Below are 18,444 nucleotides of genomic sequence, written 5' to 3' on the forward strand. Positions count from 1 at the left end.
GTATGTATTTTAAATAATCTCTACACTCAATGTGGGGCTCGAACTCATGACCCTGAGATCAAGAGTTGCATGCTCTTCAGGGCACCTGAGTGGCTCAGTCGATTGAGCATCTGCCTGTGGCTCAGGGGTCATGATCTCAGGGTCCTGGGATTGAGCCCTGAATAGGGCTCCCTGTTCAGTGGGGAGTCTGTTTCTCCCTCTGCCTCTCCCTCCCACTGTGCTCTCTCTCAAATAAATAAATAAATGAGAATCTTTAAAACGAAAAAAAAAAGAGTTGCATGTTCTTTTGACTGAGCCAGCCAGATACCCCGGAAACATACTTTAAAAATGAAGGCACAGATAAGTTAAAACCAAAGGGATTAAAAAATATATACCATTTTAGGGGTGCCTGGGTGGCTCAGTCGGTTAAGTGTCTGCCTTCAGCTCAGGTCATGATCCCAGGGTCCTGGTATGGAGCCCCAGATCAGACACCTGCTCAGCAGGGAGTCTGCTTCTCCCTCTCCTCTGCCTCTCCCCTCATGCTCATGCTCTCTCTCTCCCTCTCATGCACGCATTCCCTCTCTCTCAAATAAATAAATAATCTTTTTGGGGCACCTGGGTGGCTCAGTCAGTTAAGTGTCTGCCTTCGGCTCAGGTCATGAACTCAGGGTCCTGGGCTCAAGCCCCGCGTCAGGCTCTCTGCTCAGCGGGGATTCTGCTTCTCCCTCTGTGCTCTCTCTCTCTCTCTCTCACAAGCAGGGGGAATGGGAGAGGTATATATATACACACACACACACACACACATATATATATATATATATATATATATATACACACACATACATATGTATATATATACCATTATATGTGTATATATATACCATTCTAGCATTAGTAAAAAAAAAAAGCTGGAGGGACTACATTATTATCAGAAAAAGTAGATTTCAGAACAAAGAATATTACCAGGAATAAAAAAGATCATTTCATAATAATGAAAGGATCAATTAATCCTAATTATTTACACCCCTAATAACAGAGCGTCAAAATACATGAAGCAAAAGTAGAACTACAAGACGAAAAAGACAAATCCATAATTCCAGTTGGAGATGTGAATACCCACTTCTCAATAAATGATAGAATAAGTAGGCAGAAAATCAGCAAGGATACAGTAGAAATGAACAGCATAATCAAATAGAAAAGATTGACATTTATAGAACACTCTCTCCAACAATAGCAAAATACATATTCTTCTCAAGTACACATAAAATATTTGCCAAGATTGACCATATTCTAAGCCATAATAAGCCTCATTAAATTTGAAAGGATTCAAGTCACACAATGTTCTCTAACCACAATGAAATTAAATTAGAAATCATAACACAAAGATATCTAGAAAAATACCCCAATATTTGGAAACTAAATAACTCACTTGTAAAAAACCCTTGGGTCAAAGAAGAAATCAACAGGGAAATTAGAATGCATTTTGAAATGAATGAAAATGAAAATATAAGTATCAAAATTTGTGGGATGTCATTAAAGGATTACTTAAGGGGAAATTTACAGCACTAAATGCCTATATTAGAAAAGAAGAAGGGGCACCTGGATGGCTCAGTCGGTTAAGCATCCAACTCTTGATTTCAGCTCAGGTCATGATCTCAGGGTTGTGAGACTGAGTCCCGTGTCAGGCTCTGCACTGGGCATGGAGCCTGCTTGGGATTCTCTCCCTCCCACTCCCTCTGCCCCTCTCCCCCCCTCAGAAAAAAAAAAACAACCCTCAAATCAATGACCTCAGCTTCTACCTTAAGAAACTAAAAAAAATAAAAGCTAATTAAATCCAAGCCAGAAGTAAGGAAATAATAAAGATCAGATTGGAAACTAATGAGTTGGGGTTTGGGGGACATTTTTAAAATTTTGGTAAAATACACATAACATAAAATTTACCATTTTAACCATTAGTAAGAATGAGCTGGTTCTTTGATAAACCTCTAGCCAAACTGATCATGAAAAAGGAAAAAGGCACAAAATATCAATAACGGGAATAAGATGATATTACCACAGCTTTTACAGACTTTAGAAGGATAATAAGGGAATATTATGAATAACTTTATTTGACAACTTAGATGAAGCAGACAAGTTCACCAAAACACACGAACTACCAAAGCTTACTTAAGAAGAAATATATAACCTGAGCAACCCTATATCTATTTTAAAAAACTGAATTTTAGTTAATTTTCACCTACTCCCCAAAGCAAATCTAACAAAAAAACCCTTCAGGCCCAGATGACTTAACTTGTGAATTTTACCCAACTTTTAAAGAAGAAACAATATTAATTCTATACAAACTCTTCCAGATAATTGAAAAAGAAGGAATACTTCCCAACTAATCTGAAGAGGCCAACATTACTTTGATACCAAAACCAGATGAAGACATTATAAGAAAACAACAGACCAATATCCCTCATGAACAGAGATGCAAAATTTTACACAAAATTTTTATTTTAGAAAAATTTTAATTTTATATACTGCTGAATTCAACAATACATAAAAAGGATGATATATCACAACCAAGTGGAGTTTATCCAAGGAACGCAAGCCTGGTTTCATAATTGAATATCAAAACACAGAATAAAACCTTACAACAAACTAAGAATACATAAGAACTTCCTCAATCTGTGGGGCGCCTGGGTGGCTCAGACGGTTAAGCATCTGACTCTTGATTTTGGCTCGGGCCATGATCTTGGGGTCCTGGGATCAAGCCCTGCAAGGGGCTCTGTGCTCAGCAACTCTGCTCCTCCCCTATCCCCCGGCTTGTGCTCTCTCAAATAAATAAATAAAATCTTAAAAAAAAGGACTTCCTCAATCTGATAAAGGGTATCTATGAAAAACCTACAGCTAATATCATACTTAATGGTAAAAGACTGAATCCTTTCCCCAAGATCAGGAAAAATAGAATGGTTTCTACTGTCACCACTCCTATTCAACATTATCCTGAAGGTCCAAGCTGATGTAATAGGACAAGTAAGAGAAATAAAAGACATACAGATTAGAAAGGAAGAAATAAATCTGTATTTACAGATGGCATGACTGTTTGTGTAGAAAATCCCAAAGAACCTACAAAATAGTTACTAGACTAATAAAGTCAAAAGACAAAAGTTAATATACAAAAATCAATTGTATTTCTATAAACCAGCAATGAACAACTGGATAAACAATTTGGCAGTTTCTTATAAAGTTAAACATACACTTACCATATGACCTAGCAATTCTACTCCTAGGTATTTACCCAAGTGAAATGTTTACCTATGTTTACACAGAAACCTGTATATAAATGTTTTTATAGCAGCTTTATTCATAATCACCAAAAACTGGAAAAAAGGGGCGCCTGGGTGGCTTAGTTGGTTAAGCATCTGCCTTCCGCTAGGTTCATGATCTCAGGGTGCTGGGATGGAGCCCTGCATCGGGCTCTCTGCTCAGTGGGGAGTCTGCTTTTCCCTCTCCCTCTGTGTTCTCTCTCTCTCAAGTAAATAAATAAAATATAAAAAAGATTTAAAAAAAAACTGGAAAAAACCTCCAAGATATCCCTTAATAGGTGAATCGATAAACTGTGGGATATCCATACAATGGAATACAACTCAGCAAAAAAAAAAAAAAAAAAAGGCAGAAACTACTGATTCATGCAACATTTATAAATGAGTCTCCAATGCATTATGCTAAGTGAAAGAAGTCATGCTATATGTTTCTTTTTTTATATGTTTCTATTTATATGACACTGATGCAAAGGGAAAACAATTATGACAGAATATACATCAGTGTTTGCCAACGGCTAGGGTTGTGGGAGGAGTTGATCACAAACAGGTAGAGAGGAATTAGGGAGGACAATAAAACTATCCTATATCTTGCTTGTGATGGTGGTTCTACAACTGTAAGTGTTGTCAAAACTCTCAGAATTGTACACTACAAAAGGTAAATCTTACAGTATGTCAAATATGCCTTAATAAAGTTGAAGAAAATCAATGTCATTTGCTATACTAACAGAGTAAAAACAAACCATAAGATCATCTCAATAGGATTCAGAAAAAACTTTTGAAAAAACCCCAACATCCGTTCACGATAAAAACTTTCAGCAAACTAGGGATAGACAGGAACTTCTTCAAACTGATAAAGGACATAAACTGAAACCTGTAGCAAATATCATATTTGATGGTGAAGGATTGAATGGTATCTCCCTAAGATTGGGAGAAAAGCAAGGATGTCTCTTTTCACCTACTCAATTAAATATTTTACTGGAGGTTCTAGCAAGTGTAGTAAGACAAGATCAAGTTAAAAAAAGGGGCATACAGAGCTAATAAGTAAATAAAATTGTCTCTATTTGCAGATGACATAATTGACTATGTAGCCTCTATAAAAAAGCTGTAAGAGGGGAGCCTTGGTGGCTCAGTCAGTTAAGTGTCTGCCTTCGGCTCAGTGTCATGATCCCAGGGTCCTGGGATTGGGCCCCCCATCAGGTTCGGGGTCCATGCTCGGTGGGGAGCTTGCTTCTCTCACTCCTTCTCCCTCTGCCTGCTGCTCCCCCTGCTGTGCGCTCTCTCTGTCAAATAAATAAATAAAATCTTAAAAAAAATTAAAAAAGGGGGCGCCTGGGTGGCGCAGTCGTTGGGCATCTGCCTTCAGCTCAGGTCATGATCCCAGGGTCCTTGGATCGAGCCCCACATTGGGCTCCCTGCTCGGCGGGTGTCTGCTTCTCCCTCTCCCACTCCCCCTGCTTGTGTTCCCGCTCTCACTGCCTCTCTCTCTGTCAAATAAATGGATAAAATCTTCAATTAAAAAAACCCAAAAGAGCTATAAGAACCAATGAATATGTCCAAACAATTGGAAATTGAAGTAAAAAAACATTTCCGATATCATAAAAATATGAAATACTTAAGAATATATTTGACAAAAGATGTGCAACACCTGTACACTGAAAACCAAAACACTACTGAGAGAAATTAAAGATTTAAATAAATGGAGAGATGCATGGTGTTCATAAATCAAAAGACTCAATATTGTTAAGATATAAATTCTCCTCAAGTTTATATATAGATTCTATGTAATCCTAATCAAACTCCCAGTAGACTTTTTTATGGAAATTAACAAGCTGATTCTAAAATTTATATGAAAATGCACAGCACCTAGTTTTCCCAAAACAACTTTGAAAGAGAATAACAACTTTGGGGGGCTTATACTACCTGATTTCAGAACTTATTACAAGGCTAGTCTGATGAAACATGTTGGTATTCGTATAAAGATAGGTCAATGGAATAGAATCTAGAAATTGATTTATGGACAATTGATTTTGACAAAGGTGTCATGTCAAAATGAATCATAGACTTAAATGTAAAGCTTAAAACTGTATAAAATAAAAAGCTTTTGCACAGCAAAGGAAATAGTCAACAAAACTAAGAGGCAACCCACAGAATGGAAGAAGATATTTGCAAATGACATTACAGATAAAGGGCTGGTATCCAAGATCTATAAAGAACTTCTCAAACTCAACACCCAAAAAACAAATAATCCAGTCAAGAAATGAGCAGAACACATGAACAGACACCTTTCCAAAGAAGACATACAAATGGCTAACAGACACATGAAAAAATGTTCAACATCATTAGCCATCAGGGAAATACAAATCAAAACCACAATGAGATACCACCTTACACCAGTTAGAATGGCAAAAATTAACAAGACAGGAAACAAGTGTTGGTGAGGATGTGGAGAAAGGGGAGCCCTCTTACACTGTTGGTGGGAATGCAAGCTGGTACAGCCACTCTGGAAAACAGTATGGAGGTTCCTCAAGAAGTTAAAAATAGAGCTACCCTATGACCCAGCAATTGCACTACTAGGTATTTACTCCAAAGATATATAGTGAAAAGAAGGGGCACCTGCACCCCAATGTTCATAGCAGCAATGTCCACAATAGCCAAACTGTGGAAGGAGCCGAGATGCCCTTCATCAGACGAATGGATAAAGAAGATGTGGTTCATATATACAATGGAATATTACTCAGCCATCAGAAAGGATGAATACCCACCATTTGCATCGACATGGATGGAACTGGAGGGGATTAGGCTAAGTGAAATAAGTCAAGCAGAGAAAGACAATTATGTGGTTTCACTCATATGTGGAACGTAAGGAATAGTGCGGAGGACCACAGGGGAAGGGAGGGAAAACTGAAGGGGAAGAAATCAGAGAGGGAGACAAACGATGAGAGACTCTGGACTCCAGGAACCAAACTGAGGGTTACAGAAGGAGGTGGGTGGGGGGATGGGGTAACTGGGTGATGGGTATTAAGGAGGGCACGTGTAGTGATGAGCAATAGGTGTTATACGCAACTAATGAATCGTTGAACACTAAATCAAAAACTAATGATGTACTGTATGTTGGCTAATTGAACACAATAAAAAAATAAAAATTAAATTAAATTCAAACTTAAAAAAAATTCTAGAAGAAAATTTAGAGGGAAATCTTAGTGACCTTGGGTTTGGCAAATATTTCTTAAACAGGGCATAAAACCCATTAAGCATAAAAGAAAAAATGTCAATAAATTGGATGGCATCAAAATTAAAAAGCCTTGCTCTTCAAAAGACACTGTTAAAAAGGGGAAAGGCAAGCTACAGCCCAGGAGAAATTTATAAAACATAAAAGTCCTTTGTTGGATATATCTAGAATATATAAAGAATTCTAACTGAAAAGTAGTAAAAAAAAGACAACCCAATTAAAAAATGGGGAAGGGGGGGCGCCTGGTGGCTCAATTGGTTAAGCGTCCACCTTCGGCTCAGGTGGTGATCTAGGGGTCCTGGGATCTAGCCCCTCTCCCTCTCACTCTGCCTCTGTCTCAAATAATAAATAAATAAAATCTTTAAAAAAATGGGGAAGATTTAGGGCGCCTGGGTGGCTCAGTCGTTAAGCATCTGCCTTTGGCTCAGGTCATGATCCCAGGGTCCTGGGATCGAGCCTCATGTCGGGCTCCCTGCTCAGCGGGGAGTCTGCTTCTCCCTCTTTGGTTGTGCTCTGTCTCTCTCTCTCTAAAAAAACAAAAACAAAAACAAAAAAACAAAAACAAAAAAAACCAAACCAAACAAACAAACAAAAAATGGGGAAGATTTGAACAGATATTTCACATAACATACGTATGGCAAATAAGCACATGAAAAGATGCTCAACATCATTAGTCATAAGGGAAATGAAAACTAAAATCACAATGAGGTACCACTACCCATTCACTAGAATACCTAAGATTTAAAAGACTGATCATACTCAGTATTCCTAAGAATGTACAGCAACAAGAACACTCATAAATTGCTAGTAGAAAGGTACAACCACCTGGGAAAACAATTTTTGCAGTCACTTAAAAGTTAAAACATACTTAAAACATACACCTACCATACGAGAGAGCCAGCCAGTCCACTCCTAGGTTACCTACCCAAAAGAAATAAAAACCTATATCCACACAAAGACTTGTATATATAAATGTTCAGTACAATATTTTGATAACTAAAAACTGGAAACACCACAAAATGCCCACCAGCAGGTGAATGGATAATTGTCCCACTTGAATTGTGGGACAGCCATATAACAGGATGCCATTCAGCAATAAAAAGGACAGAAGTACTGAGACACACAACCACAGGGATGAATCTTGATATAATTATGCTGAATGAAAGTCAGAAAAAGAAAACATACTGTATGATTCATTTTTTATACATAGAAAATAAAAACTAATCTATAGTGACAGAAAGCAGATGTAATGGTTGCCTGGAGATTGGGAAGGAGAGGGGTGGACTGGGGAGGGGAGAAAAGGATTACCAAGGGGTACAAAGTATGTTTTGGTCATGACGGACGTTGACATTGTCTTGATTGTGGTGCTGATTTCATGGGTGCATCTGTGTCATAGCTTATTAAATTGTACACGTTAAATATGTACAGTTTATTGTAGGTCAGTTGTACCTCAGTAAAACTGTTAAAAAAATTAACCGAACTTCAGTGGAGGCAGGGACGGAAAGGGTTCTCTACTCTTGGTCTTTAACATCTGTTCAAAGATATTCAAAGGTATCATTAGGAAATCAGGCTTTCGGGGAGAACTTCAGATTTTGAAGTGTTTAATTCTGAACCAAAAGAAAGCTATTTTCCACGTCTTCTCTATCCCCAGTGTAGATAAGAGAAATGGCAGCGCAAGCTGTCCATACCTTCACTCGAGCTGCAGTGCCTTCCATTCCACGGCTCTGAGTCTCTTTCCGCTTATCTGCGACCTCCTGTTGTTTTTGGAGAGCATCCTTGAGACGCTTGTTGGCAGCTGCTGCCTAAATAAAAATGGCTCACAGTAATGTTGAATTGAAGGTTGACAAAAAAAAATGTTTTAATTTCCATTTTACTTTCTTAGTAAAGAAAAATGAAAAAAATTCTATGGGTTTGAGTTCCTATAGGAATCAACTTTTAAGTCTCCGTGCACATAACACTGGAGAACAGCTACTGCTTTAGAGCCTAGGAGAGGTACACATTTCAAAGAAGTACTGTGGACTGAAAGTGTCTGGCAATGTCACTTCTCAATATTACTCTGTATTTTTTTTTGGAAAGAAGAAAGCCCAATCGGAAAAAAAAAATCCTTATTTGAACAGTACCATTTTCTTCAGATTTTTATCTGCTCACAGCTCATGACATATAAACAGAGATTAAGACTTAGGAATTGCTGGTCAAGATTGGTATCACTGGTTTCTCAGGACACTGGTTCGTTTAAGGGATACTACTTTGTCAGCACCTAAGCCTGAAGGTGACCTAGTAGATTAGATTTTCTTACCTCCTCAGTTTTACGTCTGAGCACATTAGACTGTTTCTGGAAGTTTCTTTCAAGTTTGAGCAGTTCATATTGCCTCTTACGGTCCTGAGAAGAAAAAAGTCAGACTTTTAATTGCGATTCAGCTAGCTAACATAAAACCTTATAACATAACTAAAGAGTCTTTCAATGTAACAGTCATTATGGAAAACATTATGGAGGTTCCTCAAAAAATAAAAATAGAACTACCATACAGTCTAGCAATCCCACTACTGGGTATATATTCAAAGGAAATGTAATATAAAATCAGTATCTTGAAGAGGTATCTGCATTCTCATATTCATTGCAGCATTATTCATAGTAACCAAGATATGGAAACAACGTAAGTGTCGACAGATGAATGGATAAAGAAAATGGGGCATATGTATACAATGGAATATTATTCAGCCACAAACAAGAAGGAAATCCTGCCATTTGCAACAACATGGATGAACCTAAAGGTCATTATGGTAACTGAAATAAACCAAACTAAGAAAGACAAATACTGTATGATCTCACTTATATGTGGAATCTAAAGAAGTCAAACTCATAGAACCAGAGAGTAATGGTGGTTACCAGGAACTGGGGGTGGGGAAAATAGGGAAAAGTTGGCCAAAGGTACAAATGAGTAAGTTCTGGGGATCAATATATAATAGTGACTATAGTCAGTAATACTATATTGTATACTTGAAATCTGCTAAGTGTTAGGGTTAGTGTTAATCTTAAATCTTAAGTGTTCTCACCACACTGAAAAAAACTATGTGAGGTGATGGATGTATTGCCAACAGGAAATGTGACATCTCCAAACTTATTCTTCTCTTTCAAGACTGTTATGCCTATTCTGGATCACTTCCATTTCCATATGAATTTTAGGATCAGCATGTGAATTTCTGCAAATAAGCCAGCTGGAATTTTGATAGAGATTGTACTAAATCTGTAGATCAATCTGGGAAGTATTCCATCTTTTTTTGGGTGGGGGGGAGAGTATTCCATCTTAAGCATATTAAGTCTTCCCAGCCATGAACATGGGCTATCTTTCCATTTATTTAATTATTTCAATGATGTTTTATAGAATTTAGTGTATAAGTTTTACATTTGTTAAGTTTATTCCTAAGCATTTTATTCTTATTGATGCTATTATAAATGGAATTGTTTTCTTCATTTTCAAATTCGTTTCTAGTGTAAAGAAATACAACTGACTTTTGTACATTGAACTTATATCCTCCAACCTTGCTGAACTCATGTATTAGTTTTCCTAGTTTTTTAGTAGATTCTCTAGCATTTTATTTTTATTTTTTTAAAAGATTTTACTTATTTATTTAACAGAGAGAGAGGCAGCGAGAGAGGGTACACAAGCAGGGCGAGTGGGAAAGGGAGAAGCAGGTTTCCTGCCGAGCAGGGAGCCTGATGCGGGGCTCGATCCCAGGACCCTGAGACCATGACCCGAGCCAAAGCAGTCACTTAACCGACTGAGCCACCCAGGCGCCCCTCTCTAGCATTTTATACATACACAATCATGTTACCTGCTAACAGAGTTTTGCTTCTTCCTTTCCAATCTGGATGCCTTTTATATATTTTTCTTGCCTAAGTGTCCTGGCTAGAACCTTCAGGACAATGTGGAATAAAAGTGACAAGAGTGGATATTCTTGTCCTGTTCCTGATCTTAGGGGGAAAGTATTCTTTCTTTCCCTATTATGATGTCAGCTGCGGGTTTTTCATAAATGCCCTTTAACAGGTTGAGGAAGTTCCCTTCTACTCCAAGTTTCCTGAGTGTTTTTATTATGAAAGGGTGATGGATTTTGTCAAATGCGTTTTCTGTCTGCTGAGATAATCATGTGGTTCTTGTCCTTTATTCTACTGATATGGTGTAATATATCAACTGACTTTCAGATGTTAAGGAAGGCTTACATTTTTTTCAGATGAACCCTACTTGGTCATGGTGTATCATTCTTTTTATATGTTGCTGGATAGAATTTGTTAGTATTATGTTGAAGACTTTCACTTCTAGGGGCGCCTGGGTGGCTCAGTTGGTTAAGCAACTGCCTTCGGCTCAGGTCATGATCCTGGAGTCCCGGGATGGAGTCCCGCATCGGGCTCCCTGCTCAGCGGGGGGTCTGCTTCTCCCTCTGACCCTCCCCCTCTCATGCTCTCTGTCTCCCATTCTTTCTCTCAGATAAATAAATAAAATCTTTAAAAAAAAAAAGGCTTTCACTTCTATATTCATAAGAGATATTGGTCTATAGTTTTCTTGGGATGTCTTTGGTTTTGGTATCAAGGAAATACTGGCCTCATTGAATGAGCTGGGAAATGTTTCCCCTGCTTCTGTTTTTTGGAATTGTTTCCGAAAATTTGGTATTATTTCCTCTTTAAATGTCTGATAGAACTCACCAGTGAAGCCATCTGGGCCAGGGCTTTTCTTTCTGGTAAGTTATTCATTCATTCATTCAAGAGAGCGAGCGCACACAAGAGTGCAGGGGGAGGGGCAGAGAGAGGGGGAGAGGGAGAGAGAGAATCCTCACACAGACTCCCTGTTGAGCGCGGAGCCCAACTCAGGGCTTGATCCCAGGACCCTGAGATCATGACCTGAGCCGAAATCAAGAGTCAGATGCTTAACCGACTAAGCCACCCAGTCACCCCCTTTCTGAAAAGTTTTAAACTAGTAAATTAATCTCTTGTTATGGGTCTATAAAGATTTTCTATTTCTTCTTGAGTCACTTTCAATAATTTTTATCTTTCCAAAAATTTTCCCATTTCATTTTGGCTATTTAATTTGTTGGCATACAGTTGTTCATAGTATGCCCTTATAATCCTTTCATTCTGAAAACCAGTAGTGACATCCCCTCTTTATTCCTAATTTTATTACGAATCTTCTTTTTTTCTTGTTAAGCCTACCTAAAGATTTGTCAGTATTTGTTGATCATTTCCAAGGTCCAATTTTTGGTTTCACTGATTTTCTCTATTATTTTTTCCATTCTCTATTTCATTAATTTCCACTCTAACCTTTAACATTTCTGTCCATCTGCTAGCTTTGGGTTTAGTTTGCTCATTTTTTTTTTTCAGTGTCTTAAAGTGGAAGTCTAGGTTACTGATTTGAGATCTTTATTCATTTTTAATATAGGCATTAACAACTACAAATTTCTCTCTAAACACTGCTTTAGCTGCATCCCACAAATTTTGGTATATTATGTCTTTGTTTTTATTCATCAAAAAATTTCCATGTGATTTCTTCTTTGATCCATTATCTAATTAGGACTATGTTGTGTAATTTCCTCATATTAGTGAATTTCCCAAATTCCTTTCTGTTATTGATTTCTTATTTCATTCCATTGTGGTTGTAAAATATACTTTATATTATTTCATTCCTTTTAAGCTTATTTTTTTTCCTTTTAAGCTTACTGAGGCATGTTTTATGGCCTAACATATGGTCTATCCTGGAGAATGTTCTACGTGTACTTGAGAAGACTGTATACCCTGCTGTTGTTGAGTAGTCTATAGATGTCTATTAGGTCTAGTTAGTTTATAGTATTTTTAAGTCTTTGATGTCCTTGCAGATCTTGTGCCTAGTTGTTCTATCCATTTTTGAAAGTGAGGTATTGAAATGTCCAAATATTATTATTGATTTGTCTATTTCTCCCTTCATTTCTGTCAGTGTTTGCTTCATGTATTTTGAGGCTTTGTTGCTAGGTGCATATATTTTTTAATAATAGTTAGCTTCCTGATGGGTTGACTCTTGTATCATTATAAAATGTTCCTTTCTATTTCTAGTAATATTTTGTGTTTTAAAGTGTATTTTGTCTGTATAGCCACATCAGCTCTTTTATGGTTGGTGTTCGAATGGTAGATCTTTTTCCAACCTTTTGCTTTCAACTTATTTGTATCTTTGAATCCATGATGTGCCTTCTGTAGACAGCATATCTTGTTATAGATCTTTTTTTTTTTTAATCCAGTCTGACAATTTCTACCTTTTGAGTAGATGGTTTAATCTACTCACATTATGTTATTATTGATATGTTTGGATTCATCTTTTCAGGTTTACTTTTTTTTAAATGTCATATCTTTTTTGTTCCTCCATTCTTTCTTTACTGTTTTCTTTTACATTAAGTGAATGAGTATTTTTTAGGGTAGCATATTGATTCCTTTAATGATTATTTCACCCTATGTCTGAGCTATTTTCTTTTTTAAAAGATTTTATTTATTTGACAGAGAGAGAGCAAGCGCACAAGCAGGGGGAGTGGCAGGCAGAAGGAGAAGCAGGCTTCCCGCTGAGCAGGGAGCCCAACGTGGGGCTTGATCCCAGGACTCTGGGATCATGACCTGAGCTGAAGGCAGACGCTTAATGACTGAGCCACCCAGGCGCCCCTTGAGTTATTTTCTTAATGATTGTCCTCGTACTTATAATAAACATCTTATCAGAATCTACTTCAGATTTATATTAACTTAATTCCAGTGAAATATAGAAACATTATTCCTATACAGCTCTGTTCTCTTCCTTTTCTGCTATTATTGTTATGTAAATTATATCTAGATGTAACCACATAATTCATTATTATTACTATTACTTTATATAATTTGTTCTCTAAATAAGCTGAGATGAAAGAAGAGCAAATATATATTTATAGAATTTGTTCTTATTTACCATTTCTGGTTCTCCTCATTTCTTCCTGTAGATTCATGTTACCACCTGATGCCATTTCTTTACTCAAATACAACTTTGCTCCCAGCCACCTCCTTTGTCAAATATATTACATTTCTATGTTATAGGGTCCATCAGTACAATTATATGAACATTATTTTATATAATTGCTTTTTAAATCAGTTAAGAGAAGGGAGAAGAAATACACAACTATACTCTCTTTTAGAATTACCTACATAATATCTTTACTGGCACTCTTTGTGTTTTCTGTGTGTGTGTGTGTGCGTGTGCGCGCGCGCGCGTGTGTGTGTATGTGTAGATTCAAATTACTGTCTGGTATACCTCACTTGCTTTCAGTCTAAAGTTCTTTTAGTATTTCTTGTAAGGTAGGTCTGCTAAAAACAAGATCACTTGGCTTTTGTTTATATGGAAATGTCTTTATTTTTTTAAAGATTTTATTTGAGAGAGAGTGAGAGTGAGAGAGCACAAGCAGGCAGAGGGGCAGATGGAGAGGGAGAAAGAGACTCCCCACTGAGCAGGGAGCCCGAGCTCGATCATGACTTGAGCCAAAGGCAGACGCTTAACTGACTGAGCCACCCAGGTGTCCCTTGTCTTCATTTTTGAAAGAAAGCTTCGTTATCTATATAATTCTTTGTTGATAGTATTTTACTTCAGCACTTTGAGTATGTTGTCCCACTGTCTTCTGGCCTCCATTGTTTTTGATGAGAATTCAGCTGTTAATTTTATTGGGGTTTGCTTGTATGTGATGAGTCATTTTATTTTGCTGCTTTCAAGTTTTTTTGTCTTTGTCTTTCAACATTTTGACATAATGTGTCTTGGTGTGGATCCCTTTGCATTTATTTTGGAGTTTATTGAACTTCTTCGATGTGTAGATTTTTTTGCAGCAAATTTAGAAAATTTTCAGCCATTATTATCTTTGAATATGTTTACTGTTTCACTTACTGTTCTTGTGGAGCTACCAGTCTCTTAATTGCTCACCACCAAAATTTCCATTATTTTTGACAGCTCCTTTAGGTGTTAACTTCCCCAAACTCTGTCCCCAAATAAAGAGAGCCCCTTAGGGAGGGCTGCATTCCTATGGCTGTTCCAATGGCCTGCCTCTGCCCCCACGACAGAACCTCTGTATCACTGCTCAGGACTGGGGAGTGGGGATAGTAGCCCATTTCCCTGAGTGACTGCTCTGTTCTATGAGTAGGGTGCTGGGCAGGGGCAGTACGCTCTATTTTTCTTGGCTTGCCTCTCCTGACATGGAACCTATATCCTACGATTAGATGGGTTGGGGTAATCAGGCCCCAGCATTCTTGGCCTTTTGTAGCAGGAGTAGAGCCTCTGCCCTACACATAGGGGCTAGGCAGAAGAAAGGATCCCCAAACCATCTTGGTTGCTCTAGCCTCAAGTAGAACTTCAGCAACCTGGAGCTATGGGGGATGAAACAGAAGAAACCATAGCCACAGACTGGAAGTTGAGGAGTGAGGGGAGTGCCATGGACCCTTGCTTCCTACTGAGGTATAGTAGATTTCCTTGAATAGAGTTTCTTTGCTATATGCCCTTCAGGCCATATAGAGACTTTCAATGCCTGTTTTTATAAATTTCACTAGTTAGGCTTCTTTTGCCAAGAGTGTTCACAAAGCTCCTCTTGCCACCATTCGAAAAGTACCTCTCCTCATTTCTTGACCCAATGCATCACATTCTGGCCAATTCTAGTATATGTGCTGCCGAAGCAAGCACAACATTCTGGCCAATTCTAAAAATGTCCCCATATCAACGTCCTTTCCAAGAATACTGTTACTACTCTAATTCAGGCCCTTACTATCTTTCTGGATGACGTAATATGTTCTTAACTTGTGTTCTGCCCTCCAGTTTCTCAGTACTTCAGTTTGTTAAACACATTACTCTCAGATGTATCTTTTTAAAGCAGTACTTGGCTGATATCACTTTGTTTCTCAAAAACCTTAAAAATCTTTGCACTGCTAACAAAATAAAGTTCAAACTTCTTAGATCTTTAACAATCCAGCTTCATTTTGTCTTTCTGATGGAATCTTCTACCATCCTTCATCCCACCAGGACCATTCATCATTCCTCGAATATGCTTACAAAGTTGTCATCTCTGTGTCTTTGCTCCTGCTGTTCCATCTATCTGGAATGCCTGCACCTGTCTCTATCAAAGTCCTCCCTATTATTCAAGGCCTGTTCAGCTGTCATGTTTTCACTCTAACTGGAAATATGCTTTTCTTTCGTAATTACCTTGGTGTTTTTGGCCATTTGTAAAGCACAGATCTCTTTGTTCCTTCAATTAGAGAAAACCATGCTTATGCCTCACCTTCCCCTTTAGATTAAGACATTCTTCAAGGGCAGAGCTCATATACTACTCATCTTTCTATTTTCCACGGTATCTAGTGGGTAGTACCTGGCACATGGTAGACGTTTAAGAAATACCTGTTAAATTCATGAATGTGTCACATTTTTTGGAGAGAACCAGTTGTTTGAAGAAAAGCTTTAGTGTTAGTCCAAAGAAGGGTTTATTAGGTAGGCCTTTGAAAAGTTGTAGTTACTTACTCGTTCTTTTAACTGGATTACTTCTTTGTCTTTTTGTTGTTTCCACTGTCTAAACTTCTCAGCATCCTCTTTCATCTGACGCATTAACTGTACCCGCTGGCTTTTCATCACCTGTAAAAACAAAACCCAGTACAAGTATTAGTCATCTGCACTTATTCTAGGCTGATGTGCAGATGGATAGACTAACTATTAAGAAGAGAGAAAAACCAGAGCTAAGCTGAGAAGGCTGCCAACAGATTTTCTGATTAGGCTTGCAATACCCCTTGCTATGCTTGCACAGGGTTTCCAAGTATAGACTACACAAATGAACATGCTGAAGAAACTTAAAAAAAAATGTACCGACAGCTAAATCTAGCCCTAAATTCTTTGTATATAAATGAAATTTCAAGGAAATATCTACTAAGCCTCAAGGACAAATCCACCTAGCAACGAGTGTATTCTAAAGGTGCCAGTATAAGCGGCCTGTGACTCCACTTTGCAGATGTCAGAAGTCAAACATTCAATAACTGAAAATATTTTCCAGGTGTCGCCACTTTGCAACTACTCTACAAAATTATTCTACATAATCATGGAAGGTGGTCAGGATATCACCACAAAATATCAAGGTATTTTTCTCCTTTGCTTTCTGAGACTCTAACATTAAGCTCTGAATGCTCAAGCAGGGTTTTGTTATTCAGATTCTAGATGACTACCAGGACAATGTCCTGTAAAAGGGACATTTGGGGAGAGTCACACATTGGAAATGATGGCCCTGCCTGCTACTTTCTCACCTGACAATGCCTCTGTAGTATAATTCTAAATGGAACACCTATGTTTGTAAGTTTTAATGAAATAAACCCAAGGATGAGAGTTTATTACCCGTATCTCCTGGTTCAATTTGGAAACGGTATGCTCTGTGGATTCTTTCAGCTTCAGAAGTTTGGACTGCTCATTCAGTTTCTTCTTCAGATCGGCCATTTGACCCTCTAGGTCCTGGAGACGTTTACGGCGGCGCTCACTCAACCTAAAAACAGATGCTACAGGAGTGAAGACTAGCAGAGTGAAGCCTGACTTCAAAAGACAGAGCATTCGACTCCCAGGTTCACAATCCTGATATATATAAAATAGGTGATCAGTCACATAGCCATCTTTAAATAATGAATAACCACCCAAACAACCAAAACCGTCTCAATTAACGGGAGCTCAATAACAAAGAGTAAAACAACAAATTTTTTGAGTATATAACAATGCAATTGACTCAATACATCACTCCCCACCACTATGTTAAAAGGATGGTTCTTTGAGGATATTTCACTTTAGTTTAGCTGTAAAGGAATAATTCTGATGATTATTACACTAGTCTGAGATTATTACTCTCGGTGGGAGGCCTGCTTCTCCCTCTCCCACTCCCCCTGCTCGTGTTCCTGCTCTCGCTATCTCTCTCTGTCAAATAAATAAATAAAATCTTTAAGAAAAAAAAAGAACATGAACTTGAGACTCAACAGAGATAGAGTCACTGAGTAAAAAGAAGGTAGAATAGCCAGTAAGGAAGAGGTCTGAGGAAGAGTAGGATATTCTGGTTATCTGTCTTGGTTTTATGCTTTTTTTTTTTTTTTTTTAGGTAGGCTCCATGCCCAGTGTGGGGCCCAAAGTGGGGCTTGAACTCATGACCCCGAGATCAAGACCTGAGCTGAGATCAGGAGTCTGACGTTTAACCGACTGAGCCACCCTGGGCACCCCTGTCTTGATTTTATTCTTAACTGACTAAGGGATGGCTAGACTGGTTTTTCATTTACTAGCCTGGACATTAATTCTATTGACAAGCTAATCTGCCATCAGCGCAGGGACAAAGAAACGGTAGCTGTCTGGTAGGTCTGATAATCTTTCAAAATCCAGCTCAAATGCTAACTTCTCATAGAGCCTTTCTTGATCATGCCGGGCTAACCTGCTATCTCCTGACTCTGAACTCTTAAAGCAATTAACCACCTAGGAAATTTATCTAGCTACTAATCACATGCTGTTATGGCTTTCTTTTACTGTCGTCATGAGGTACTGTTTAAAATCTCAATTAACTTTTCTTTTGTTTAGATCTCCTCTCCACAACTAGGTGTAAATCCTGTGGGGGGCAGGAAATGGCTCTTTTACTTCTCTATTTCCTTTTGTAACTCCTCACACATAGTAGGGACTTGAAAAATAATACTTATTGGATGTATTCTCACTTGGCTTGGTTGACATCCTTCTTTGTTGTCTGGAGTTCAAGAACCAATTCTTCTTTTTCCTTTTGCAGATTGATGACTTCCAATTCTAGATTTTTTATGTTATCCTAGAAATGTTATAGGTCAGAGAGAAAGCATTAAAAGGCACGGGAAGAAAATCACTTAAAATAAAGAAAGTCACTTCAACATTCCACAGCTTAAGGAACTATGTA

General features: G+C 38.0%; 1 protein-coding gene across 2 annotated transcripts in view; it reads right to left on the minus strand.

Annotated features, from left to right (window-relative positions):
- The window catches only part of KIF4A (kinesin family member 4A), a 114,917-nt gene that overhangs the window by 24,681 nt on the left and 71,792 nt on the right, over nucleotides 1-18,444 (minus strand). For both annotated transcript variants that reach the window (XM_078064664.1, XM_078064665.1), the window contains exons 16-20: nucleotides 18,236-18,339; nucleotides 16,896-17,040; nucleotides 16,038-16,148; nucleotides 8,813-8,896; nucleotides 8,205-8,318 (exon numbers count right to left, since the gene is read on the minus strand). In XM_078064664.1, coding sequence (XP_077920790.1) covers nucleotides 8,205-8,318; nucleotides 8,813-8,896; nucleotides 16,038-16,148; nucleotides 16,896-17,040; nucleotides 18,236-18,339 — 558 coding nt within the window. The remainder of the gene's footprint in view (nucleotides 1-8,204; nucleotides 8,319-8,812; nucleotides 8,897-16,037; nucleotides 16,149-16,895; nucleotides 17,041-18,235; nucleotides 18,340-18,444) is intronic.

This window comes from Halichoerus grypus, chromosome X (assembly GCF_964656455.1).
Source record: "Halichoerus grypus chromosome X, mHalGry1.hap1.1, whole genome shotgun sequence".
NCBI lineage: Eukaryota > Metazoa > Chordata > Mammalia > Carnivora > Phocidae > Halichoerus > Halichoerus grypus.